At 35.1% G+C, this 26659-nt stretch overlaps 4 protein-coding genes across 4 annotated transcripts; 1 reads left to right on the top strand and 3 right to left on the bottom strand.

Moving 5' to 3' along the window:
* Positions 1-1614: 1614 nt before the first annotated feature.
* On the top strand, positions 1615-2343 carry LOC111497353. Its single transcript, XM_023148140.1, has one exon. It carries the CDS (start codon positions 1615-1617, stop codon positions 2341-2343), a length of 729 nt encoding a protein of 242 aa, XP_023003908.1.
* A 2048-nt stretch (positions 2344-4391) lies between these two features.
* On the bottom strand, positions 4392-5348 carry LOC111496487. Its single transcript, XM_023146944.1, has 2 exons — positions 4693-5348; positions 4392-4615 (listed from the first exon to the last, which is right to left on the bottom strand). The coding sequence occupies exons 1-2, from the start codon at positions 5182-5184 to the stop codon at positions 4553-4555; spliced, it is 555 nt and encodes a 184-aa protein (XP_023002712.1). The 5' UTR covers positions 5185-5348; the 3' UTR covers positions 4392-4552.
* Positions 5349-6353: 1005 nt separating this feature from the next.
* LOC111496479 (zinc finger protein BRUTUS-like) lies at positions 6354-15956 on the bottom strand. The gene is made up of 14 exons (XM_023146931.1): positions 15645-15956; positions 14355-14564; positions 13711-13905; positions 13266-13633; positions 12738-12966; positions 12338-12506; positions 10948-12195; positions 10673-10844; positions 10322-10543; positions 10113-10250; positions 8787-9021; positions 8608-8667; positions 7371-7442; positions 6354-6862 (listed from the first exon to the last, which is right to left on the bottom strand). Exons 1-14 carry the CDS (start codon positions 15954-15956, stop codon positions 6722-6724), a joined length of 3771 nt encoding a protein of 1256 aa, XP_023002699.1. The 3' UTR covers positions 6354-6721.
* Positions 15957-22943: 6987 nt separating this feature from the next.
* LOC111495761 (LEAF RUST 10 DISEASE-RESISTANCE LOCUS RECEPTOR-LIKE PROTEIN KINASE-like 1.2) lies at positions 22944-26201 on the bottom strand. The gene is made up of 4 exons (XM_023145944.1): positions 24623-26201; positions 24470-24505; positions 24098-24376; positions 22944-24026 (listed from the first exon to the last, which is right to left on the bottom strand). Exons 1-4 carry the CDS (start codon positions 25275-25277, stop codon positions 23086-23088), a joined length of 1911 nt encoding a protein of 636 aa, XP_023001712.1. The 5' UTR covers positions 25278-26201; the 3' UTR covers positions 22944-23085.
* Between the last annotated feature and the right edge of the window lie 458 nt (positions 26202-26659).

The raw sequence follows: 26659 nt of genomic DNA, 5'->3' as shown, positions 1-26659 counted from the left end.
AAAAAAAAAAAAAAAAAAAAAAAAAAAAAAAAAAAAAAAAAAAAAAAAAAAAAAAAAAAAAAAAAAAAAAAAAAAAAACAGATGACATAATAATAATAATAATAAAAAAAAATAAAAATAAATAAAAACTAGTCAAGGGTCAAATATATTTCAATTCACACGAAACTTTAATAAATGTTAAATAATGTGTATTTTTTTAAAAAAATTATTTCCGAACATGAACTAAAATAAAAAGAGGTAGTAATTAAATGAGAAATAATCAAATTTTTAGTCTTGAAAAATATAAACAATAAGCCTTTAATAAAAAAAAAAAATCATACTAAATAAGTTTAATAATAGGATAAAAATACAAATGTCAATATCTATACTTTTAAATATATTAATAGTTCAGTAAACCTAAACCCTAAACATAAATATAAAATTTAATAATTATTAAATATAAAATATAAAATTTGACATCTTTTAAAATTAACTATTAACGCAAACCTAGGGAAAAGCAAGTATGGTATAATGTGAACAATTTTACCGAAAAGGTAAAAAGACATTTTTTTATTATTATTATTATTACCATTTTGGTACGAAAGGATGGAACAAAAACAAAATGAGGCAAATTAAATGGTTACTTTTTGTTATTTTTTTATTATTATTATTTGGAATGAGAGGCTGAAACTCCCATAAATAAATAGAAAAGTGAAATAAAATATGAGTTTTGTGGAACAATTATTGAATGGGGGTTACCCAAAAATTGGGATTTAAATTTTGTAGTGGTCCACCTACTAAATTATTATAATAATGCAGTGAAACTAAATAAATGTGACCATCAAATTATTCAACTTTTGAATTGGGTTAATATAGTTACCACTCAACCCCTAATTTTTAAAACTAAATTGTTTAAAAAAATTAGAATTTTTTATGAACAAAAATTTGAAAACCATATAATTACTGAATAATTGATTAATTTGTACTTTGCAGCAACCGCAACTGCTGAAACATCCATGATAAAAAGATTCAGACTTGATAAGTTTTTTTGAAAGAGAATCGAATCAAGTTCTCAAATCTCAGTAGCCATGGCCGACGAGGTGACTTTGCATTATTTCTTCGTCTTCGTCGGTGATAATAACGCCTCTTTTGAAGAACCTTCCCCACTTCATTAACAGGACCCTTCTCTCTCTCTCTTCTTTTTCTTCTTTGCCTCGAAAATTGCAGTTTCGTCAATTATTGCTTCGCCTTTCTGTTTTGTTTTGTTTCGTTTCGGTTCTCTGGCAGCGTCTGAAAACGATCTCTCCTTTTCTGTTTCTCCCTTCATTTTCTTTTCGTAAGAACATTCCATCTCTGAACTCTGCAATTTCTCATCATTTTCCGCCTCTTCGATCCCCCACAACTGTCGCTTTGGCTTTTGTTTCTCTCTCTCTGTCCTCTGATTTTCAATACCCAATTCTTCGATTCTCTCAGTGTTCGACCATTTCTTTGTGTTTCTTTTCGCTTTATATTTGAGTTTATGCTTTCCCCTGACGTTTTTTGACTGGAAGTTTTTGTATAAGTTTAGTGCCCATCACGCGTTCGACAAAATGTTCGCCTTGAATTTCACTGTCAAATGAGCTTGTTCTTTCAGAGATGTTGCCCATCCAGCCGCGTGAACCTCCTGGTACAGACATATCGCTGTTAGATTCGAATTCGGAATTCGAATTTTGTGTCAGTGGTAGCTTTGATTATGAGTCCTCTTCTGCTGACGAGCTCTTCTTCAATGGCGTCATCGTTCCCACTCAGAATCAGCAGAAATTTATGCAAATTAAACGAACCCATCAACGTGAGAATGCGCCATGTTTACCTTCCTCACTCCCTCCTCTTCCCCCTGCTGTAGCCACTGAGAATTTCAAGAAAGTGAACACAGAGGAATCAACTCATGTCATGAATTCTGATTCTGAGAAGAAAAATCGGTCCAAATCTTTCTGGGGTTTCCGAAGAAGTAACAGTGTTACTTATGACAGTAGAAAGAGTTCATTTTTCTCGCTACCATTACTATCACGAAGCTATTCAACTGGTTCAGTGCAAATCCCAAAAGGAATGCCATCGAAGGATGTGAAAAGCCAGAGTCCTCAGCTGCAGAGACACCATTCAGTTTCAGAGGGCAAGTCAAAGTTGCCGTCTTCAAGCTCTGCTGCAAATTCACATTCAAAGCTCCAAAAGCCTCAGAAGAAGAATCAAGGAGGGTTATATGGCAACAATCTTTATGTAAACCCCATTTTGAACGTACCACCTCCTTATATCACCAAAGAAACTTCAAAAATCTTTGGCTTGAGTTCTCTTTTACGTGGTAGCAAAGAAAAGAAGAACAGGAAGTAATTTTTTTTTACTTTTTGTTAAGCTTTTGGTCACTGAATTTCATCACACAAATTATGCCACATATCTCAAACCCCTGCAAGTTGCTAATCTGTAAACTGAAACAGATAAGGCAGATTTTGTTTGGAGGCTGTGGCATTCTCATCTCATGCATATGAACATGTCAAAACCAAAGGAGACAGAGAAACAACAGCACCTTCCTAAGTTGGCTCTGCCATTCTTGTTCATATTCTCTCTCTCTCTCTCTCCCTCTCTGCAAAGATATGATGTTTTTAGTGTCTTTTTTGATCCATGTTTACAGCTAATGGTATAATAACTTTTGAAGGGTATCTTGTTTGGATGCCTTTTTCTCCTAAGATGGTACAAACCTCGCTGATTTCTTATTAGAAACGAGGGTTTTTTTTCTGGTTTTGGTTTGAAAATTTCTTATTAGAAAGAAGGGTTTTAGGCACTGAAGGAAGTAGATGAAACTGGGGAGGCTATTTTCGTTGCTTTCAAGATGGGACCATTGCTAAAGGATGCTTACACTGTCATGCAAGAAATGACAAAGCTTCCTACCTAAACCTACCATTTTCAAAAATAATATTAAAAGATAAAAAATCTCTCACATTTTGCCTTTACCCATATTTCAGGGATAATGTGGAGCCATGGACGATTGATTCTTATAAAACCATACTCAATTAATGTTAGTTAGCTCATCTTTCACTTGAGGCAACTTAGGATAGAATTTATGTTGTTGTATCTCTCATTGAAGATATCAGGCTCGGAGGAAGCCATACTTCATCCAATTGTTTGGATTTAGCATCTAACACGACGACTACTTTACACGGTAAATAGAGGTAACATAAGCATATTTCGATACCTCAAACGATGCTGAGCGTTGTAGTCATTAATGTACACATGATATACACTCTCAAGCTCTTGCATAGCAAGCAGACTTCTTATGGATCCCCTCGAGAAGTAATGAAATCCACTAACTCGTTGCATTACACAGCCACAAACTCGCTGTAAGAACCTTTGATATGCTGCAAAAAGGAGGAACTGCGTATTACCTGAAAGCTGCTCCATCTTTTTGTAGGAGCTGCAGCAGCTCATTACATGCTCTGCTTGTAGAATTGACATGCATCTATTGGATGGCAACAATGCTTTGTGGCCAACCATCATTGGAACCCACATCAGTTGGGGAAGAGAACGAACCATTCTTTACAAGGGTGTGGAAACCTTTAGGAAGAGACGCGTTTTAAAAACCTTGAGGGGAAGTTCGAAAGGGAAAGCCCAAAGAGAACAATATCTGCTAGCGGTGGGCTTAAGCCGTTACACATCTAATGGATGGCAACAATAATTTGTGGCGAACAAGTGGAACCCGAAACCTCAGATGTTGAAATAAAAGTGGATATGATCATACTGGTGAAGGACTGCAGAAGGTTCAACAAATAGGCAAGCAAGAAAAGATTTGATCTCACTCAAATTGCTGACAAACTGATTAAAAATGGTGCTGAAATGATCATTAGACACCTTATAAAAGGGACTAATACAATTTCTTGAATGAGAGTACGAGTTTTTCTTGTGAAATAAATTCCCTGAAGGAGGAACAATTCCTAACCAAGTCATGAAGCAGAGCACCCCTTTCTGTATCAAACTTATATACACAAACAAAGAGAGGAGTAGAATAATTTGATCGTGTAAAAGGGATTGGATAAGGCTCACATTATTGCTACTTCACCTGTCGAAAAATACCATACCAAACCAAAGGCACTTCCTCTTAGCCATTCACTAGAGTTCTTTCTTTAAAAAGAAAGGGAGAGCGGTAGAGCAAGATTCGCACCTCCAATTGTCTGGTTAAAAAGAAGGGTCGTGCCTAGTCCCAAACAATTCTTACGTTCTACCTTTTGAGAATCTACCTTTTGAGAATCAGATGATGAGAGGACCAAGGTTAGAGGTTCCAATATTCCTCCCCCCAGAAAAGATCAAAAAGATAAAAATTAGAAAAATGAATCAAATATGCACTTTATAATGTTTAGTTGCCCAACAAAACATGAACAGTATGAACTCAAGAACCAATAAGCCTTGCATTGCATTTCAGATAGTTGAAGAATTATACAGCGAACAGAACACCCAAGAAACTTGGCAAACAAAATTTAAAGTAACTTCAGATTTGATTTTGGTAATTATTTACACTTCCATTATTGTAACAGAAAACAATTCGAAGCTTTTAATCAGCAAGTTTATAGGAATCCGGAGTAATTTGAGTAAGAAACAGCCCAGGAAAAAGCGTCTGCAAAAAATCAAAATGATGAGTAAAATCATTAAGCATTCAAACCTCATGAAACAACTGGGATTCCATGTTCTTACATCCAATTGCTTCTGTACAGCTCTAGGCCTCTTCTTTGGCCTCCTCGGTAGCCTAGCGACCAGCACCCCAAAGTCCTCTTCGATCTCCTCTTTCGATAGGGATACAATTAACGCACTCCGATTCTTCTCCTTCTCATTCTTAGATGAACCCAATTCCAAATTCCTCTCATCTTGAGGACCCTTACAAGCTGCTCTGCGAGTCCTCAAATTCCACGGCCTGGCCGCAGCGGATTCGTCTCCGCCCGCTTCATCAACGATTGAAAATTTGGGTTTCTTCGATTCCTGGATGGAACTGGTTCGATGGTTGTTCCCGTTACTTGGTTTGTGTGTTACATGATTCATCGGAGAAGAAAGGTTGGTGAAGTTCGGGGGGTTGGATTTATTGGAGTTGGAAGGAAGGTTGATACACTTGAGGAATCTTTGTGAACCCCATGTGAGATAGGGCATGGAGAAGTTGTGCAGTGGCTTTGATCTTTCAGGCTCCATAGCCATGAGCTTCAGATTACGAGAGGAGGTGGGTCGGTGGTTTAAAGGTGAGGGGTGAAGGCTTTGGCGTGGCTTGGAGTAAAACGTTGGCAGAGTCGGAAGGTTTTGGTTTTTTCGGGGGAATAAGGAAGAACAACATTTGCCTCGTAACGGTTATGGAATAATTAAAACTTCAAATCTTTCCTTCTCCATTATTTATTTATTTATTTTCAACAATTCAATACTTGCTCTTTATGCTTAAATCAAACTAAATTTTGTCCCAATCTTTGTTTCATTGACATTATTGAGTTATTTATTTTTTATTTTTTATTTTTTAGACTCATGCAATTTTCTTTGATGTGAATGAATATTTGATGTTAAATTAGAAGATAATTTTACTAATTTTTCATTTCTCCCTAACTATTTTCCCATCATTTGTTGTTAAATTTTAATTTTGGAAGGAATTAGGTCTTCCTTTTATTTTATGTGGTTCAAAATTTTCCATAACTTTTGGAGATATTTAGACAAAAAGATTTTAAATTTCAACTTGTTTTTCGGCATTTTAACACTTTTTGCTCAAAATTTTATAGAACATGTTCTAGTAAAGTTAGTTTAGTGCTTTGGTGATTACATGAAAACTTAACCAAAAAACAAAAAAAGTGTAATTAATGATATTTGATTAGTTGTAAATAATATCTTCTAATTTTTAACCCTAATAATCATGTTGACTTATATAATTATATACATGCACGCACAGTGTTACACTATGGAAAATAATAATTTTACCCTAAAAGATGTTGGAATAAGAAACCAATACAATGGAGTCCAATTACTAATATGACCTTCATTGAGTGACAAATGATATTAAAAAATAATAATGATAAAAACATAAATTTTAAAAAATAGCAATAATCTTGCCTCAAGTCTTTCCTTAAAATCTTGCTCCATTCAATAATTTTAACAAATACGTACATTATGCTTTCCCAAGAAAAATCCTCAAAATCTCCGACACTTGTGAAATAGGGCATCGAAAAAATATGCTTTACAAATTTGAGGGCCTAGTTACTTTTAAAACTTGACCAACTAGAAGGAAATACATTTCAACCCAGAATCTAACAAAACCTTGCATGGACCTGATCATTGACACAATAGGCAAGGACTCCAAATCATATCAACACACAATTTGGAATCCAGAATGAAGACAATGAACAGCATATCATTTCCAAACAAAAAGGAAATGCCAATGCATGCAACGAGGGGAAAGATCACTCAATAAAAAGATAAAGAGAATTTCTATAGTATAATTGAAGTGGTAAATAGATGATGTTCTATGAACATTGCATCCGGAAGTAAATTCGATTTACAGTTCGCATGATGAATCTTGAAGCCATATAAAACGGATCAGCAAAGGGGCAGGCATGTACATAGACTGATATGCACAACGTGTATTAGATGTAACAAAAAACCAGTTTCCTGGTGGAGAGGAATTGATATAATATGTACAAATGAAAGCCATAGAAACGTGTATTTACTTTTGTCACCGTAAAAGAAAGAAATCTCTCACTCATTGGTTGGAAGAGGGGCAGCCCGCGTATGCATCGTTCTTGATTACCCGGGTGTTGTATGATCCACAATACCCACATTTATGATATAACCAATGAAACCTTGATGCGCCTTTCCTCTCACAGTCATTGCACAATATGTCCTGGATTCCACATCATCATTAGACTACTTTTTTAACACCTTAATTTATGATATAAACATCTGCAGAAACATAATGGCTAAAAATATCACTTCGTTTTATAGAACCATAGCTTTTAAACATTTTAGAATTGTTGCATTAGTTCAACGTATTATCTTTATGATACTAGCTTCAAGAAAACTCAGTACCTAAACGTGCATCTCCTAGAAAGAGCAACTGAATCAATGCAAGGTTTTAATATCACCACTTATTTGAGTCCATAGTTGACTTTGATGAAACTAAAATTTCAAAATTAGAACTGGATTACTCAGCCAAGTAAAAGGGTTAAAGATGAACTTCTTTCTTCTTTTGTGTGTGTTGTTGCATGTTCGAGGGGTAGGAAGAAGTTGAGGTTCTATTTTTCGTGCAATGATGCAGCAGTTACATTATCGGCTAAGAACAATTGATCATAATGCCACCCAGCTCTCTCAAAAGCCAAACCACCAAACAAAGAAGAAATATTAGAATGTACCTGGCAACGATCCCTGTACTCTTCTGGCAGCTCCTCAGTAGCCAACAGGGCGTCAAGCATGCCGAAATAAACCTGAGAACGTATTACAAAACAATATGAAAAATCTTATTCAATTTTGCTTTATATGCCGAAATATAGCATTCTAGAAAAAAAAAAAAAATAATAAATAAATCATAGACAACGAAATTCATTTAAACTTCATTAGAATTTGAATTACTCAAAATCCTACGCACAAACAAACCAAAAAAGATGAAGGTACAATGCATACAAAGTTTAAATATAAAGATGACGATGGTGTGCTTCATTAGTGAATACTCTAAAAGCATGATATACTTGCCCATTAGGTTGTTGAAATTTATGTTTAAATGATTGTTTTAAAATTATAAAAAAAACAAGAAATTATAGCTGTCATGTAGTTTTTCTCATATAAAAAATATAATTTAATTTTATAGGATGATAAACAACAAAATCTACTTAAAATTCGTTATGTTTTGAAATCATAGGCAAACAAACCATCCATAAAAAATATAGTTACAATATGGTGGAACAAAGTTTAACCATAAAATATGCAATCGCGTTGAAGTTAAAATTAGACAAAAAAAAATTCTCAATTATCTTTTACACTAAACAAAATGTGTGCAATTAAAAGTTTTAATTATATAAATATACATTCTAGGTCATTATGACAAATTACACAGTAGAGGATTAAAGGGAGTGGAAAGAAAAGAGCGGAAGCTTGGAGGAAGAGAGCAGGAGATAGACTAGGCAAGAATAGGTTATTATTGACCTTGTCGAATCCTTGTCTGATTCACGTTCTAGTATATCCTAAATTTTTTCCCAGTAATGTTCGCCTTTCTTAGCAGAATTCATACTGTGCTTTTTTATTCCACATAGTCCAATGTTGTATAAATACAAGAATTCAATCAAGAAAATAACCAAGTATTCTACTGAGTAAAAAAAAAAGGTCCTGAATCATAAAGAAAGGGTGAGTTCAAGCTGAGAATAAGAACAAAAATTGTCTGCTTGTATCTATTTTCCTGGTCAATCTTTTTTGATAGCTCAAAGATTTAGCTCATAAGATTTTCTTGTGGGATTAATTTACGGGAATCAAATAATTAAAACCACCCCCTCCCCCACCAAAAAAATCACCACCAAGAAAAAAAAAACATTAAACATAAGAAAATGTGAGGCAGAATAAGCACAATAAATCAACAAAAAGAATTGACAAATCCCTTACCGCCATATCTCCCAAGGACTTGCTGCAAATAGGACAGGTATAATGGCTGCATGTGTATGCCTACAAACACCAGAATGTCATATAACATCAATGTCCTAAACTCATTATACAGAAGAACAGCACACCAACTAAACAGAGCAGTTAAATTATCCAGAAGCCGGTAAGAAAATACTTCAAACCTGAAAGCATGCTGAATGCATGTAATGACCACAGGGTAGCGGTCTGACTGTTGCACTGGATGTAAATAAGAAGTCACAACAGATGGGACAATTTGTCTCTAAACTTTTCTCCAGGCACTTGTGGTTCTCCAGCTTTATACCAAGGCAGCAATTGCAAATCATGCAATGGAAGAAATCAATTCCAAGACCCTTCCCAACACGGCACAAGTTACAAAATGGGCAATGATACACAGCCCTGGTGCACAGTCGTGACAATTATCCAAAAAAAAAAAAAAAAAATTAGGAGTTTATAATTAACATAAAGAGTGCAGCGCACTCTTAAGGAAAGAATAATAATAATAAAAAAAAAAGGGATCTAGCTAGATTCCTGTTCTTTTAGAACACTTTTAAAAAAAGCTAAATAAGAAATGAATTTCATTGATGAAATGAACCTACAAGGCAAGAGTAAACAAACCAGATGAGTGAAAACATTACAATTGGAATAATCCAATGAAATAGGATAGCTACAAAAAACATTATGCAAGGCACAAGAACAAAATTCTCCCATCGTTGAACCTTGAAGTTGAACAAACGATGAAGTTAATAACCTATATTGGCTTTCTGAAGATTTGTAGTTAGTCGGGAGCTTTGGCTATTTTGTGTGGATGCTGATATGTTAAGCTTGTTTGGTCATTTTGGTACAATATTTGAACTTTCTGAGGCAGTCTAATTTTGTGACCAGATTTGAACATATTATCAGTTTGATTTTTAGTATTCTGTTCACTAAATTTTGAGTGAGTTAAAAACTGACTCACTCGACAACCTCCTGGGAAAAGAAATTAGTCTCTCCTTTTTATTTATCCATAGATGTCAGCAGCTGAGAATTGTATCCATAAACATTTCAGTCGGCTAAGAACTGCCTATTGTCAGCCATGTATGAAGGCTATCAAGCTATTGCTTTCAGCCCTGTCAAGAACTATTGTAAAACAGTTCTTTAATGCCGAAGTCACCGTTTATCAACCCTTTAAAGTAAACTCATGAATCTGACTTGCAGTCACCATTTATCAGCCCTTCACAGCATGCAAGTCAAGATATGAACGGGAATAAAAATTATATCCAATCTTGAGAATGGAAAATTTTATCAAATATTAATAATCAAAGCAATCATTTGTATCTGATGTGAAAAAATTCATCTGATGTTATGTGCAAAATTGTTAATAAAACATTATCGGCGCATTATTCTATCTATCTCATTTGAGAATATCACTTCCCTTGTGGTCTTATCAAGCCACAGATATAATATCATATATCATATTTATCAAAATGATAAAGTATCAGAATTTGTACCTTTCATCATCAAAAAATTTGCAAATATTGCAATAGTATTTTGCCATTGATAATCCATTGCAAGAAGGTGTTGTGCATACTGGCCCAACCGGTTGAATTGTTAGACAGTTCATGCACATCATCTCTGATGTTGCTTTTCTAAAATCATAAGACTAAATATCAGAGGGGGGAAATATAAATAGAATGTGATGTAAATCCCGAAATGATACCTGTCCATTGAGTGATCGCTGACATTGTCATGACAGAATCGACAAGTAAACAACTTTCCACAGCAAGCAGCAAGAAGCTTGCAGTTTCTTTTGTAATGTTCACACCCAAACACTTTTTTCTCAGCACAGCGAAAAGATGGTGTTCGTCCCACTACATCTTCACCATTGGAATTATCTTCTACATTTGCTTGAGGTAGTTTCTGCTGTGCAGCAATCCAGCGACTAATTCAAAACAATAGCGAGAAATTAATTTAACTTTCATCGTAGGCTTGCAGTAACTTTTACTATTCAATTCGGAGTAAGATAAAACATAATTGAAAAAAAATCTTAAAATATTATATCAAACCAAACCTGGTCATAAGATTCTGCACGAGATATGCTTTTCTCCTTGGATCAAGAGTCGAGTCCTGATAAACCTTTCTGATTTCTGATTCCAGTTCATTTTGGTTCATGCGAAAAATATCTTTCCAACCAGGCTTGAACATTTGATCATTCTGATCCAAGCTCCCAATAAGCCCAGAATCTGGAAGGAGAGAGAAAGATATGCAATATACATTTTTCTTCATTGCTGAATAATTGAGGAATCATCTAACACAAGTGTGAGAGCAATAGAATATGCCACAAACCTTTTTCAGCAACACTAGCTTCCGATGTTGCACCATTTAGAGTAGATGAAGCAGTCCCTCTCCAACATTCATTAAGCCATTCATTGAACATAGTGTTTTTCGTTGCTTGCTTCCATGTATCCATCATAGTATTCTGTTCATCCTGAGTAAGTGCAGATGTTACCCATGGCAACATTGACTGAAGAACTTCAGCACCTGTGGTCCCAATAATACGACCAACTATTTTGTCTTGCTCCTCCACGGAGAAGTGTTTCCCAAACAGCGGCCAAAGTTCAAGTTCTTCCCTAAAAATATGCTGATCCAGGGTAACTCTTATAGATTTGCACATTCCTTGAAGCTTTGTAGCAAGCTCATTGTACTTTCTATTACAATCCTTCCCCGCCACATTAACAGAGCCAACATCACTCCTAGAAAAGTTCTCATCCAACGAAACCTCATGCAGACTTTCATGGAGGAATGAAATCTCAGAGATAACACATGAAATGTCCTCAAATAATTTTTCCTCCTGCTTATGATCTAGTGTATACGAGTGACTTACGTTATGCAATGCCTCTTTGGATTCCAGCGCAGGAAATACAATATCATCTTCAGCATTACTATGAGCTCTATATAACCCCCATAGAAGGCGAAATCTTCCAATAAATTGCCGGAGAAATGTTCCACCACAATCACTAAGTTTTCCTGATTCCACGTCTAAATACTCCAGGTCTTTGCGTATAGCTTTGTGAAATTTAAAAATAGTATCAATGGGACGGCCTGCAGACCCAACATCAGAAGACGCACAATCTGTTTCCCATGAAAAAAGGCTGGAATTGAGAGATGGTGCACAAGAGCTGGGAGATAAGGATCGCATAGACTTGGATGTGAAAATAGAACTTAACCCCAGATTCTTGCTGTTTACTCCTAAAGCTGGAACTCGGCAGGACTGATCCCTACAACACTGTTGCTGGACATTAACAGTCTCCGAAGCAATACGGCCATCACAAGTTTTGCATGGCATAGGAATATTATTGCGTATGGCTGGCCTCTTAACAGTAACATTAGTTTCGGGATCTGACTTTGGACCTTCCCTTGCAATCAATGCAAGGGTACAAGAACAAGATGATTGAATAATGTCTTCTTCAATGTCAGTGAGCCTTGTAACTGCACAACAACCAACTGCTCTTGAAGACAGGCACGAACCATTATTACGGGCCTTGCAAGCCCAACCAGAAAAGAGAGTCACAAGAGCAGTATCTTTAGCTGGAGCTGATTCAAAGAATTATAAGCTATCAGAACCACTACTGATACTAATCTTAACAACAACAAATAAATAAATAAACATTTGCAGTACAAATTTCAAAAGTTTGTCTCTTAAAAAGAACAAAAAAAACTAGTTACATCAACAAACCTGCCAACTGCATGTTCTCAAGAAGATCTCTAGCTTCATCTTCTTTCAATGATCCTACCAGCCATGGCAAAACACGTTCAATCAATTTCAAGGGCATCATGCACAGGCTTTGATACAAAAGTTCCCGTTGTCTCTTGAAACTGAAGTGCTTTCTAGCAAGTGGAAGAACCTAAAAACCAAGGGAATCAATACAGATTCAACTCATTTTTCAGACAATGCAAGATACATTCATTTTCATAAGGTATCACATTTATCATCTACAAAGGCACTCTTATATTCTTTCTTGGAAATTGATGGTTGTATAATACTGGGGTACAATTACAATTAACTTTCGGCATTGTTTAAGCCGGCCATAAAAAAATGGAGAAAGAAAATTGCAATAAGATCAGGAAGGGTGTACCTGAACTTCTTCATTATGAAAGTGCCTCTTAATGGTATCCATTATTTGATCAGCATGAGAACACAACTTCACGTAAAATTCAGCTCTTGAAGTAGAATTAGCCCCTGCACTTTGAATTTTTTCAATCAGGCTCCTAAACTCATTGAATTGACTTTCTTCTTCAGCGTGTTCCTGTAGAAAAGAAAACTCTCCATCTACTGCAGGAAAGATTACCTTGTCCTCAGCAATACTGTAATGGGAAAAGAGGGGTGAGTAATTCAAGTTTTGTTGGAATAATATCAATAAAATAGTTGAATGAATATGAACTGTGTGCAATAAAAATATGCATGCATAACAATAAAAAATTAAAAGGCATCTCATATAAAATTTTGAAATATAACTACGTTCTTAATGATAGAATTTTTTTCAAAAACTACAGCCAAATTATGGAAAATTATTTCACATTGATTTCTCTTGCCACAATTTCTCTCTCTTTTTCACTCTGACATATTTCAACTATCTGTACAACAAAGAGTGAGAATAATATACCTATGAAAAATGCAAACTTCTGCAATGAATTGCAACCTCTCGTTAAAAGTTGATAGATTGCTAAAGTTCCCAGAAAGTTGTATCTTCCTAGCCTCCTCAGCAATGTCATTCAATTCTCTTTTGATGGCATTATGCCAGAACAGTATTTCATTGATTGGATGAGTTGCCACATAATCTGATGTATCAGAATTTGACTCCAAATATTTTCTTTTCCCACGGCTGGTCGATTCACAAGCACAATTTACATTTTCTATTTGATGATGTGATGTATTTGTTGTAGAATCTGTATGATATCCAACTTGAGCATCATCCAAGCAACTTGTTGATACATAGTCACAACTTCTCGCTTCCGTCCAACTAAATATGACCTACCATAAAAAGTATCGGTAATCGTCAATAAATAAAATTGGCAAATCAGAAGAAAGAACCCAAGTAAAACCTATACCTGTTGGAGAAGCTTTTCCTCGGGGACCACCTTGTTTAAGCATTTCTGTAGATCCTGAAATTCATCGGGTGAAACAGATGATGAAAGCCAAGGCAGAAATTGAGCCATCATGTACACAGGAATACTGCAGAAGAACTGCCAAACGAGAGATGCCTGCTCTTCCAAGGAGAACTTTTCTATAAGCAAGGGAAATACCTGGAAAATGAATATAGTGAAGATACAAAGAATATGCATCAGAAAAAGTGCATTTGTATCACTGGACATGCAGCCAAAAAAATATACCCAAATTCCACCTCTTTTAATAAATCAAATCATAGATCATGGTAGTTTCCTGTCCAATTTAAATAATTTTTGGTGGACACATAGATATCTCTCACCCAGTCCCATTTAATCATACCATATAAACTATATGTTAAATTCAGATTTTTTATTACACATACAGTAAGAGTGTGGACTGGTAAGATATTATAAGTAGAATATATTAATAGCATCTACAGTTTTTTTAGTGTGCAAAATTGATGTATTTCTTCAACAGAAGTATGATGTTGACTGCAATTAAACACTGCATTTGTAAGATGGAACTAATTAGTGATCAGAGGTTTGCAAAAGATACTAGGGAGACATGGACAGCAGTGAAAGAGTACCTGCTCTTCTTCCTTAGCCATGTGCTGGCTCACAGATGTCTTTAGGGCACCAGTGCAGGACGCTAACTCCCTTGGGAAGCTTTCATCATTTTGTGTATTAGAATTAAGAAGCTCAAAAAGATGATCGAACAGATTGCTTTCACCCTTGTGCTCAAGGGAATAGGTCTGAGCTACATTCTTCACACGAATATCAAGTGCAGGAAAGATTACCTGCAAGTCCAAATTTATGTTTTCAGAAGTAAGAATTCTAGCAGCAAGTAGGAAGAAAAAGAGCGGAAGAAAAAAGGATTATTGAAATATCCTTCCGAGAAACAAGATTATGCCTGTAACTTTTGGCTGTTCACACACGGCAATGTGTTTTTGAATCCTATAGCCATTTTGATAGAATATAGGATAGAAAGCTCAGTGTTGCAAAATAATATCCCATGGATCATTAGAACCATTTTAAGACAGCTTCTTCACTCCTTTTTCGAGCAGGAAGCAGCAAAAGGCACAAGAAATTCATATTTCAACCAATAAAAAAAAAAGCCAACTGGTTCAGCGTCGCCCCTCTCCTTTCGATCGAAACAACTATTAGTAAAGCGCGGGAGCCCTACAACATAGCAGCCTTCGGTCGGAACATACCTGATAGCTCCTTGCATATTTAATTTTATGTACAAGCTCATTATTGTTGAATTCTCCGTATCCTTACCATCCCCTCCGAACTAAATTCAGTTGAAATCTTTCCTTACAAACAACAGCAGAGCTCAGCTTTGATTGAAGGACACCAGCCACACCATATCCATTTTTTCAATTTCAATTTTTTGCGTTGTTGAAAATGGATACTGAAGTAAAACGAAGGGGTAAATTGCCACTCATAAACTCCATAAAGTAGTAAAAGGTATCTGATGACTCGAAATGCAAATGGACGATGAAGCAAGGACAAAACAATGCTCTAAATTATTTCTTCAATTTTACTCTCCTCCCAAAGAACATTTTCTTTATTGACAGACTTAGACTGTACACGACCATGAGGCGTTAATTAAGCTAGCAATTGGACACATCGGACATCAGAATCCAGTAATTCCTAAAGAAGATCGTCTCACGAGGTCGAATCGTCTTTAATGGAGTCCGCATCGAAGAAGAATGGGAATGAGTTCTACTGAACAGTTTTCGTATGTGGAAACCAGAAGCCAGACATTCGAGGGAAGTTGATCGTTAATGCTAGGTTCCAAAGAGAAGCAAACAAGGAGAAAATTTGCGAGACATATACAGGCAAAATCCGTAAATAAATGGATCAGAAATTATTACCTCGTCTTCAGCATTGGAGTGGTGCTTGTAAATCGATCTCAAAAAATGGTATCGTCCAAATAATGGGCGAATATCTGCTCTCTGGCCGGTGGCGAACGCCATAGCCAGCCGGTGAAGCGTATCGAGCTCATTGCGAATTGCTTTATGGAAGAAAAGAAAAATAAGAATCGGAGACTGAGGCTCGGAGCTCCTCAGACAATCATTTGGCGACGACGGAGACGAGGTGGAATCCATTTTGTTTACAGAATTAGCCAAGAAAGCCACTCCTCCGCCACCGTCCCGGTGTTGTAGCCCTGTCAACGGAGTCGCCATCTCTTTCTCTCTCTCTCTCTCTAAAAACTCCCCTCGCAAGAAGTCTCTCTGAATTTCTGACCTATCCAACACTCCTTCCTCCAAATCCTCTCTCGTCCTTGTCCTTTCCGAAGCTTCCTCGCTCCAAACTCTTCGCCCTCACCTCGTTGCTCCTACTGATCTTCGTTTCTATCTCCTCTTAATTACTCTCGGCTTTTTCATGTAACTTTCTCTCTCTAAATCTTTTTTATTATCTGCTTGGTATTATTCAACGGAGAAGAAAGGTTAGACCTGACCTGGTTACGCACTTACAGTGGTTTCGATAGGAATAAACATCTATCGGCAAAGGATTATATAGTCGGCTGGGTGAAACGTGGATCAAAATGTTGCCACCGTGGACGCTGATGTCACCTCCTCCTGCTCACGTGATACTGCTGCCTGACACGTGATGGCTTGTGTGAAAAATCATTCCTCGATTCACGCTACAACATTTCCCTCCTCCCTAAAATTAGTGAATAATTTTTTTTTTTTAATGTAATTTTAATAAATATATTTTTTTCCATAATAGCCCATTTGATATTCGTTTTAATCCAAATATATTCTTCGAAAAATTCGTATTAGAAATTTTGTCAAAAAGAAAATTTTGGAAAGATCGAAAAAGTATAGATATTTTTTTTATTTGATTTAGACGATAATAATTTAGAATATTTTTTCCTTTTTAAGGATAGCTATAATAAAATGACTTGTCTCATATCACACTCTTTTATAATATACAAAATATTTAAAAGAAAGTAAAACTTAATTTAACTAAATTTTTAGTACTTTTCTAGAAACTTCTAATGGGAAGCTAGTTTTTATTTACAATTTCAAATAATAAGTCTAATTTTTATTTTATGTTTTAAAATTAAGTTTCAAGAAATAATTAATAAACAACTTTTAAAATTATACTCTCTCATTTATTATGTTTGTCTTAAAGTATTAATCTAACTTTATAACTTCCAAAAACATCAATTTTACTGTTTTATTATGACTTATGAATAAAAATGATTCTGTAAAAAAATTGCTAAAAATACAATCTGATTGCTTGCTCTTATATTATTAAAAGGAGGAGGAGAATAATTCATGATTACTAATTTAAATTAATTACAGTCTCTTACTAATTTAAAGGATAATGTGGATTTATATCTAAATTAATTTATATTTTATAAACTAACTTATGACAACAACCGTATAAAATAAAATTCGAATAAAAATGATAATATAAAATTCATAGTGTGGGTAAATAAAAATCGAGCTAATCAAATTTTAAAAATATATAGATGAAATAAGGCCTTATCCATGCATTTTTACTCACCTCACTTGATCAACCATATTCTTGGTATCCACTTTTATTTTACATAAGTCAAAAAATATATATATATATTAGAGTAGATGCTCTGAAGACTTTGACAATTTATTTTAAAATACCTTGTTTGTATTTTATTCTTTTTACATTTTTAAATATATTTTGATACCCATCTTATATTACAAATGAATTTTAAAAAATAGATAGTTTCGAGTCTGTCAAAAAAAATTCTGGAGGAAATTGATTTATTTATTTTATTTTTATCTTTAAAAAATTTCAAGTGCGCATAAGCACTAAAGGTTTAAAAACGTAACAAAACTATTTTTTTTTTCAAAAAATAATTTATAATTCACCCATAATCTGCAAATTGAATCTTGTTCAATTATTTATTACCATTATTATTATTATATAAATATCAGTAGTCATTTTTGTTTGTTCTTATATTTTTGATATTTTCACATTTTATTTAATAATTAATTTAGAACCATAGAACTACTTTTTTATTTTATTTTTGTATCACTCCATTCATATATTAAAATTGTATTTAAATATATGATTAAATCACTCTTTAAATATTTTAAATTTTAATAATATTTTGATTTTTTTATGTTCTAATGATTTATAAACTTATTATAATTCAAACGAAATATTAATTTAACATTATTTAATATCAATTCTGAGTAGATGCAGTATTTTAAGTTTTATTTATTTAATAATAAATAATACGGCCATATTTTGTGTATATATTGCTCCGTCCACGTTAACCATGGCATCTCATTCTTTTGTTGTATTAAACAAACAAAAATAAAATTAGTTTTTAAAGAATAAAAAGTAAAATATAAATTGCAATAATAAAATTAGTTTTATTTTATTGTATTTTTAATTTTCAAACTACAATCTCAGTGTATAAGCTAACATATTTGACTTAAAATAAATACATTAATTAATTAAATTATGTTTAATTAACATTTGTAAATGTGTTGCATAAATACACCAGAAACAATGAACAAGAAGTGAACAGTTGTCCCTCCTCGATTAAAATGTATATAAAAAATAATTAAAATTTTATAGTTTTTTCACCATTCAGCATTTTAATGTTACTATATATCCTTTGCTAAGGTTATGTTTGGACTCGAAGATAATATATTCTTCATTGGAATATCTTTCATGTCTTGATAACAAAAATATTCTCCATAATCTAAAATATAAATATAATAAACTTTTTGATTATTTACGAGTTTAATAAATTTATAAATATTTTAAAATATTCATGAATTTATTAGATTAATGAGTTTTTAAACCTATTTCATATTAAATTAAAAAATTATATATCAAATTAATAATTTAAGAAAAGTAGAATGTGATAGGTGCATGAGTTTGTGAAATCAACACACAAAGTTATTCAAATATAAAGAATTGAGGTAGTAGTCAACAACGAAAATTGCTTCTCCGACAACGTAAGACTTAAAAAATAATATCTATATATATATATATAATACTATTCAAGAGTGATTTAGCATTGGATTAATTGATAATTTTAAGAGATACATTTTATTTTTATGTTTCTTTTTCAAAGTCAATTATGGAGAATAATATAAATATATATATATATTACAAAGTTGATTTGGCTTCCTCCCCCTTGTCTTCTCTTCTAAAGAGAGAAAATGGATGGCATGCATGTATTATTTTTTAAAAAGTATTATATGTATTTATTTATTTTTAAATATGTAATGGATTGGGAAAGGATTCAAATAATTCCAATTTTATTAAATATTAATCAAATGAAAACGCATGAAATAAAGAAATAATAATAATAATAATAATAATAAAAAAGAAAGAAGTACAGAGGGGGTAGGTAATTAGGTTAAAACGGGGGAGGGGATATTAATGGAGTCGCATTCAAAGGGCGTGGGTTTGGAGAGCCCAGGCTCCGCCACACGGGATGCGCGTGGGGCGCGCGCTGACGATGCGTACGCCACATGGCCACCTCGCCCCATCACAAGTCTCTATTTATTATTTTCTCCCTTTTCTTTTCTCTACCTTTTTCTCATTCTGTTCCTTGAAAACCCTCCACAACCTTCATTTGGCCTCACATTTACACGTTATCCCCTCTCCCTTTCAAATCCCACCCTCATAATTTCTTCTAATACCTTTTATTATTACTATTTTCTTACACAAAATTATCCTTTTTTCTTAAATATACCTAATAATTTTTCTTCAATTTCTAAAAACACCCCACAAAATCATCTCACAATTAAATAACTGCTCATTATTTCTATTTTCTTACCAAGAATATTTCAAAACTTTTGGGTGAATAATTATTTTTGCCTTAAAAAACGCCGTGAAAATTGTTAAAAAAAAAAAAAAGCTTAAGGCCCAATTGTATCGAGCTTAACCGCCTGCAGGCCCAGTTTAGTTTTATTATTATTATTATTATTATTTTAAACTCCTTTGCAGCTCTCATTGGGTGCTTGATCGTGCTATGCCTTCGTACGCCACACATTTGCATTAATATAATCATATTATATTATTTAATCTTATAAGGTTTTTCCATTCAACCCCATTTTAATATCACAACCATCCAATAACATACAATTATCATCTTTTTACACCATTAAAATACATTTTTATTTTATTTTATAATTAGATATGTCTCGGACAAAATCTTTAATATAATTGTTTAATACTCTATTAATTCTTTACATTTTCAATTTAATATAAAAATAACGTAAAGCATGTGAAATAAAATAATATATTTATATCAAGTTATAATCTATTATATGATTATATTTATGAAAAAAATTGAGTCAAGAAATCTAGATAGATCCACTAACAGTATAATATTAAGTATTAATTAATCTCCAACGATTTTAGAAGTAATATTAATAATAATAATCTCCTCCTGAGTTGGAAGATCTTTATCTTTGAAACGCCATCCAGCACTAACAAAGTTTTCAAGTCCTTGCTGAGATGAGCTTATTGAACTAAAATAATAATAATAATAATAATTTGTTCATACAAAAAACAAAAAACAAAATCTTGAGAAATGGTATGGGATTTGTTGGCATATCCACATCTAGTAGGAGCTAGTGGTGAGTCCAAGACGGCAATAAAGCTTTAAGTAAATATAAATATTCTAAATAATAAGTCGATGTTCATTGTTCTTAACATAGTATAAGAGTTATGTCATGTGAATAGAATTCTCAAATATTAAATAAAGAAATTGTAAATAGTTTGTTTGAGGGTTATAAGTACAATCACATCAAATCAAATGAAGTAACGAGACGATCTAGAAATTAAGATGCATGCAACACAATCACTCGTATAAAAATTTTGATTGGATGAATCTACTAGGATTGCACTATGTAACATTATATGTGCTTTATCCATATGTGTTTTTTTTTATATATAAATTGGTAACTCATCTATCATCGACACTTTGGTTGGCCTAATAAAAAATGGGTAGAATTGACCCCTTTTCTGTTTCATTTTTGACTCACTTTAAACAAAATCACTTCCTTTTCCTATTGTGCTAATGATTTGATAGCACATTCAAAGTTTAAATCAATGAATGATAGAATTGTAGTTGACATGCTAGAATTTACTAATGAAAAAAGGGATAAAAAATGTAGATGACATGGAAGTAACTTTTACTCAATTCTCGAGACTTGTATATCAACATAAACGGTTAATATGGATCAACAAAAAAAAATGTAACCTTTGTAAATGAGTGAAGAGAAAGATTATAAAACAACAAACAGTAGCAATATCTTGAAAAAGAACGGTAATTGACGAGCAAGTATACGAAAGCGCCTATGAAATCGACATTATCATCTTTGTTGCCGACCAAAATGGTTGATGATTGAGCCTTCTTATCCACACCTAGGTATTGCCATTAGATTCATCTTCCATTTCTAAGGTATCATGGCCAATAGACAAGGCTACCACCACCACTCCCCACCTTATTATTTCCTCTGCTCCTTTTCAAACCAATTGACTGATAACTTTAGCTTAAATCTAGTCTAAAAGTTGAACAATCCAACCATTCTTGCCATCTTTTTAGTCAAATCTTTGATGTTTTGGCTCAAAATAGATGTTTTAGCAAGTAAGTAAGTTGCAAGACTTGGAGAATCTAGAGCAGTTCATATCCGTTGACCTTAGTCTACTCAACTAAATGAACACACCAACCAATGTATAATGGATTTGATTTATGGAGTAGGGCTGTAAGGATGATATTTGTGTGTTCGAGCAAACTCCACTAGCACTACAAATTAAAGGTGGAATTTGGAAATCCGCTTCACCAAGCATTTACCTACCCACATCTGTGCCAGTTTATGCTGCATAGTCTCTCCACAAAAAAACAACTCCATATGATCATCATATTCGATATCCACATCGCCACCTACAAGCATTCACACAATTTTGGTATTAAGTTTATGAGGGTATGTATTTGACATGACTAAAAAGTAGTTTTCAAATCTAAATCCGAGTCAATCCCGTATTGGGTTGGTAGTCAGTTGGTTGAGTGAAGGCAATGGAATTGCTCGATTGAGACCGAAAGGGCTGAAGGATGGAGTGTGCAAAGCCACTAGTCCAACTTCTTGTTGAGATTCTTTCGCTATGCCCTCTGTTAAGGGTTGCCAATGACCTAGGGTTCCAAAAGCGCGTTGCCCTCTTGGGAGCACAACACTAAGTGCTTTAGCTAGGATGTTACACACGTTCCCTTCAAGGGAAAAGAAGGTCTTTGTCTCGTGATTGTTTAGCTACCCAATAAAAAAAAGATGACATTTTATATTTAAAGTGGATAATATAATATCAACGTGTGAGCCTTAACGATGTAGTCATGCAGTGAACCAACTTTTTATTTGAAATTGAGATCAAAACCACATAAACTTATGACTAAAGTGAACAAATATACATATTATTGTCATAATATATAAAGGTTTATTGTGGCAGCAAAATATCACTCTTAAAAGCCATTTATGTTCTTGATAAGATTTAGAGCAATTTATGAAATACAATTATGTTGTTTTTGAAATGTAATGAATTTGACTTTGCCCATAGATAAGATTAGACTTAGACGTTCAGTTTAGCGACTACAAAGATCCAGTTTTGTTGTGGCCCAACTCTAATTTAAACCTATACAGACCCAATTGAAGCGGCCCAGCCCAATTAAAGGCCATGAAAGCCCATAAGCACGCTCAAGAGGCCCAATACGTATAATGGAAATCAGCCCAAAATAATTTCCCTAAATTACAAATTATTTCCAAATTACATTTCACTTTCATTCTTATAAATGACATAACTCAACAAATTTTCAACCTCTATATATGTCGTTAAACTAACAAAAACTTGATGGAGAATATAAGTTATTAATTAGTTGATGACATTTCTAGAGGTAGATAGAACGGCGCCTACTCGCGAACGCATACACACTTCTCCATTGAAGAATGCACCCCACCATCAAGCTCCAACAATGGCTCAAGGGCTCCCGATACCATCGCCCTTGAAGTCCTTCCAACCAAACGTTGACTTGGGTTGACTGGTCGCGGTACTAAAAGTTTAGAAATAAACGTGTAATTTAACTTGTGAGATATAGCAATTTAAAAAACATAAAGAATGAAGAATCAATTCAATAAGCACAAAACAAAAAACGTATATGGTTGGTGGCTAATCAGCTGCTCTCAGACATCATATACATCTCGAAAACATGTAGAAGTTCATCGGAGTAATAGATTGATGAAGGACATGGAAATGGAATATGATTACAAGCTACTTGATCATGGCAAGGGAGGGAAGAGAGGCTTAGGCACTGACGGTTTCATTCGTTGCTGTGGAGGTGTTACTGCTAACCCAAGATACAGACAGGGAGCTTGGAGAAGATCCATAGCCATTCTTCAGTAGCACGGCGTCGTCCTTAGCAGAAATGTCGGTATCGCGATCATTCCCTTTCTCGACGTTCAGTTTCTGTATGATGTTCAGAGTGTCGAGAACTTCCATCATTGTTGGCCTCTCATCTTTCATGCTCTGTAGGCATCGAAATGCCAACTCAGCTACTCCGGTGATCATGTTTTGGATCTTGTAGTCTGTTTCGAAACCGAGTGAAGGGTCGACAAGTTCATTCAATGCGTGGCTTTGGATCTTGTTGATAGCCATGTTGAATAGGTTGATCTCTTGTCTGTGCCTTGTGATGTCAACAGCAGGCATTGAGGATATGAGTTCAACTAATACCACACCAAAGCTAAAGACATCGCTTTTATCAGAGAGTTGATAGCACTGATGGTACTCCGGATCGACATAGCCAGGAGTGCCTTGTGGCGCGGTTGAAACGTGTGTGACATCGAGCGGGAAGAGACGGGACAATCCGAAATCGGCTACTTTAACACAAAAGTTGTTGTCAAGGAGAATGTTGTTGGTTTTGACATCACGGTGGATGATTTCAGAAGCATGGAGATACACCAAAGCACTTGCAGTCTCTATAGCAATCTTCATTCTTGTACACCATGGAAGCTTTCCAGGCTTTGCTAGCTTTCCATGGAGATTATCGGCCACCGTGCCATTAGGGACGTATTCATACACAAGCAGAAGCTCACGGCTGTTCCGTGAGGTGCAACCGTAAAGCGAAACGAGGTTACGATGGCGCAGACGGGCTAGGATCTCCACCTCATTCATGAACTGCTCAACTCTCCTGAAATTGCTTTCAAACAACCTTTTGACAGCAACGGCACGCCCATCTTTGAGTAAGCCTAAACAGATATGCGAAAAGATCAACCAAACAATCACCAACTCATGATTGAACTCAAATAAAATCTCTTACCATAATAAACCGTGCCAAAGCCTCCATCTCCAAGCTCTTTATTGGAGTCGAAATGGTTGGTGGCTTCTTCAAGTTCTTTATAAGAGAAAAGATGAACGCCCAAGTATGAATCTCCCTTCTCAAGCTCTTCCACAGAATGGGGATTTGACGGATTCAAGGGAATGCTCCGTTGGGCATACGGTACGGCGTGAGAACGTTTACGACGGAGCTGGCGTCGTCGGTAGCAGATGCATAGAACAATTATGCTCAAAAGCAAGGCTCCAAAGCCAATGCACGTACCTGCATGAATGAAAACAATGAAGTTTTTAATCATTTGTAAGAGAGGCAAACGTATGAACAGAGGAGTAAAAACAGAGCGGGTTCATGTGTTACCAATGATAATGCTGTTTCTCCTTGCGTTGCCATTACCTGCAACATTAAACAAAGAGAAAACATTATACAAACATTGCCATCGTATGTTCATCAGTTTCATCGGTTCATAATCGCCACAAAAACACATAAACAGATTGTTTTGGAAAAACCCACCACTTGGCTTACAATCGCTGCAGTTCCAATTCAGAACAAAACCCATTTTCAAAATGTCAACGTAACCCAATTTCACCAAATCACCTCTAGCCATCGAGTTCTTGCGGATAGGAACTCGAATCATAGAATGGCAAGACGGCAAGCGAGATTTCTCCAACTCCACAAGACCCTTGTGGAAAATCGCAAAAGAAAAGTAGGTTTCATCGGAATTACAATTCAGTTCAAAGATGTAACCCTCAGGCTTTGATGGGCAATCATAAAAGAAGAACAAATCTTCAGTATCCGGAGTAAAATAAAAGGGTTTTCCATCGAGGTTAATATTATGCGAGGGGCATGAAGGTTGCTCGTAAGCTGCATCACTGGCCAACAGAAACGAATGGTTTTGGGGGAAAATGTTTTGGATGATAAAATCTTCATCGGAAATTTCAAGAACTGGGTACTGATATTCATTGCATTTGATTTTGAAATCTGGGTATCCGCAGGAAGGTTCGTGCACGCCATCAATCCAAAAGGGGTAACTTATATTTGGACCATATCCACAGCTTTTAGGCGGACAGGGGTTGAGCTTATGATCCGGCACAGCTGAGGTCGAGAAGATGAATGTTAAGAAGCAAAACAGAGTGGGTTTGAAGAGGATTTGGAGCTTGGAAGCCATGGGAGGAAGGTGAGAAGAACGAAGAAGAGGAAAATTGTATAGAGAAATGGGAATCTAAGGGAAGAAAACACATGCCTTTGGAAGAAATTTCTCAAAGGAGTTTGTTGGGCAATCTTTGAAATTGTTCTTGAATCCAATGCATTTGTCAAACAGAGTGGATATTAAAAATAAAAAACAAAAACTTGTGGGAAACTTCACCAGTTCTTCAACAAACACGATCAAAGGGCTGAACAAGATGGGGTGATCGAGTGGAAAAGCTTTTTTGACAAACAAAAGAAATGGACAAGACAGGGACAAAATTGTCATTATCAGTGTAGACTGCCATGGTTTTCAGGTGGGAAGGTTTGATTAGTTGAAGCAGAGAGGAAAACGTCAGGTACACTTAAGTCTTTAATTATAAATAATTACCTACTCTGTCCCCCACTAGCTATTTTTCTACATTTTTATTTTTATTTTTATTTTCATTTTTACACTGATCTAACCAAGTATTACCTTCCCTGGCAGTTTAATCCCCTATATATAGAAACAATTGTAGAGGTCAAACTTTGACTGGGTCAACGCACTACGAAAATGAGCTACCCTTTTTGTGTACGAAATTTGACTCAGCAAATTTCAGAGTTCCACACGCGCTGTTCATACAAAAGTTTTGACTTCTTCCAAGCCACGTGGCGAAAGTTTAAAAAACCTAAAAAGAAAATAAAACTGAGCAATGAAAAGTTCCGGCGGAGAGATGGGTTACCAGACGCAGGCGGAGAGGGATGAACACACGATGGCGTCGAGTAGGGCCCTCGGCATTCGTCATTGCTATCGTGTTCGCCGAGACACGGCGGAAATAGGAGGAGGAAGGCGGCGGCGAAGGTGAAAAGTGCGGTGGCGGTCTGAAAATGAGTCGGCAGGAGAAAGATCTTCATTTCTTAGTCTAGTAGCTGTGAAAGAGAGAAGAGAAGAGAGCAGAGGGTATTTAGAGAGAGAGAGAAGGACGGTGAAGCTTCGTGTCTATGGCGGCCAAAGGCTCCGCATTGACTACGACTAGAAAGACGCGGGAAATAGTCTTCGGATCGCTCACGAAATTCATGCGTTATTGGATTATGTTTCCATTCGGACATTATTAATGTTAGGACCAAATTTTGGATGCAGGCCGGCCCAATGGGGAATGTGATTTATGGGCCAATGATAGCAACGGCCCAATGGGAATTTTGGATGCAGTCCGGCCCAATGGGAAGCGGATGAGGATGTGATTGATGGGCCAATGAGAGCAACGGGGAATGGTGGTAAAGTAGGTAGCGACCGAAGAATATGCAATGAATTGGATGGTGCTCAACGAAACGTAATAATAATAATAATGTCCCATCTCCAATCACAGGTATTATTGGGCCCACTCC

The sequence above is a fragment of the Cucurbita maxima genome, unplaced genomic scaffold (assembly GCF_002738345.1).
Source record: "Cucurbita maxima cultivar Rimu unplaced genomic scaffold, Cmax_1.0 Cma_Scf00002, whole genome shotgun sequence".
NCBI classification, from domain to species: domain Eukaryota; kingdom Viridiplantae; phylum Streptophyta; class Magnoliopsida; order Cucurbitales; family Cucurbitaceae; genus Cucurbita; species Cucurbita maxima.
The sequence above is the reverse complement of the archived record's forward strand: the minus strand, read 5'-3'. Positions and strand labels throughout refer to the sequence as shown.

Coding starts and splice junctions, on each gene's coding strand:
- LOC111497353 (XM_023148140.1), top strand. CDS start 1,615: ATGTTGCCCATCCAGCCGCGTGAACCTCCTGGTACAGACATATCGCTG.
- LOC111496487 (XM_023146944.1), bottom strand. CDS start 5,184: ATGGCTATGGAGCCTGAAAGATCAAAGCCACTGCACAACTTCTCCATG. Junction 4,616..4,692: donor CTGTACAGAAGCAATTGGAT/GTAAGAACATGG, acceptor GATTTTTTGCAG/ACGCTTTTTCCTGGGCTGTT.
- LOC111496479 (XM_023146931.1), bottom strand. CDS start 15,956: ATGGCGACTCCGTTGACAGGGCTACAACACCGGGACGGTGGCGGAGGA. Junction 14,565..15,644: donor ACTCCAATGCTGAAGACGAG/GTAATAATTTCT, acceptor TTGGACTTGCAG/GTAATCTTTCCTGCACTTGA. Junction 10,544..10,672: donor GTGCAGAATCTTATGACCAG/GTTTGGTTTGAT, acceptor GTTTTGAATTAG/TCGCTGGATTGCTGCACAGC.
- LOC111495761 (XM_023145944.1), bottom strand. CDS start 25,277: ATGGCTTCCAAGCTCCAAATCCTCTTCAAACCCACTCTGTTTTGCTTC. Junction 24,506..24,622: donor CAGCGATTGTAAGCCAAGTG/GTGGGTTTTTCC, acceptor TTAATGTTGCAG/GTAATGGCAACGCAAGGAGA. Junction 24,377..24,469: donor GAGAAACAGCATTATCATTG/GTAACACATGAA, acceptor TCATTCATGCAG/GTACGTGCATTGGCTTTGGA.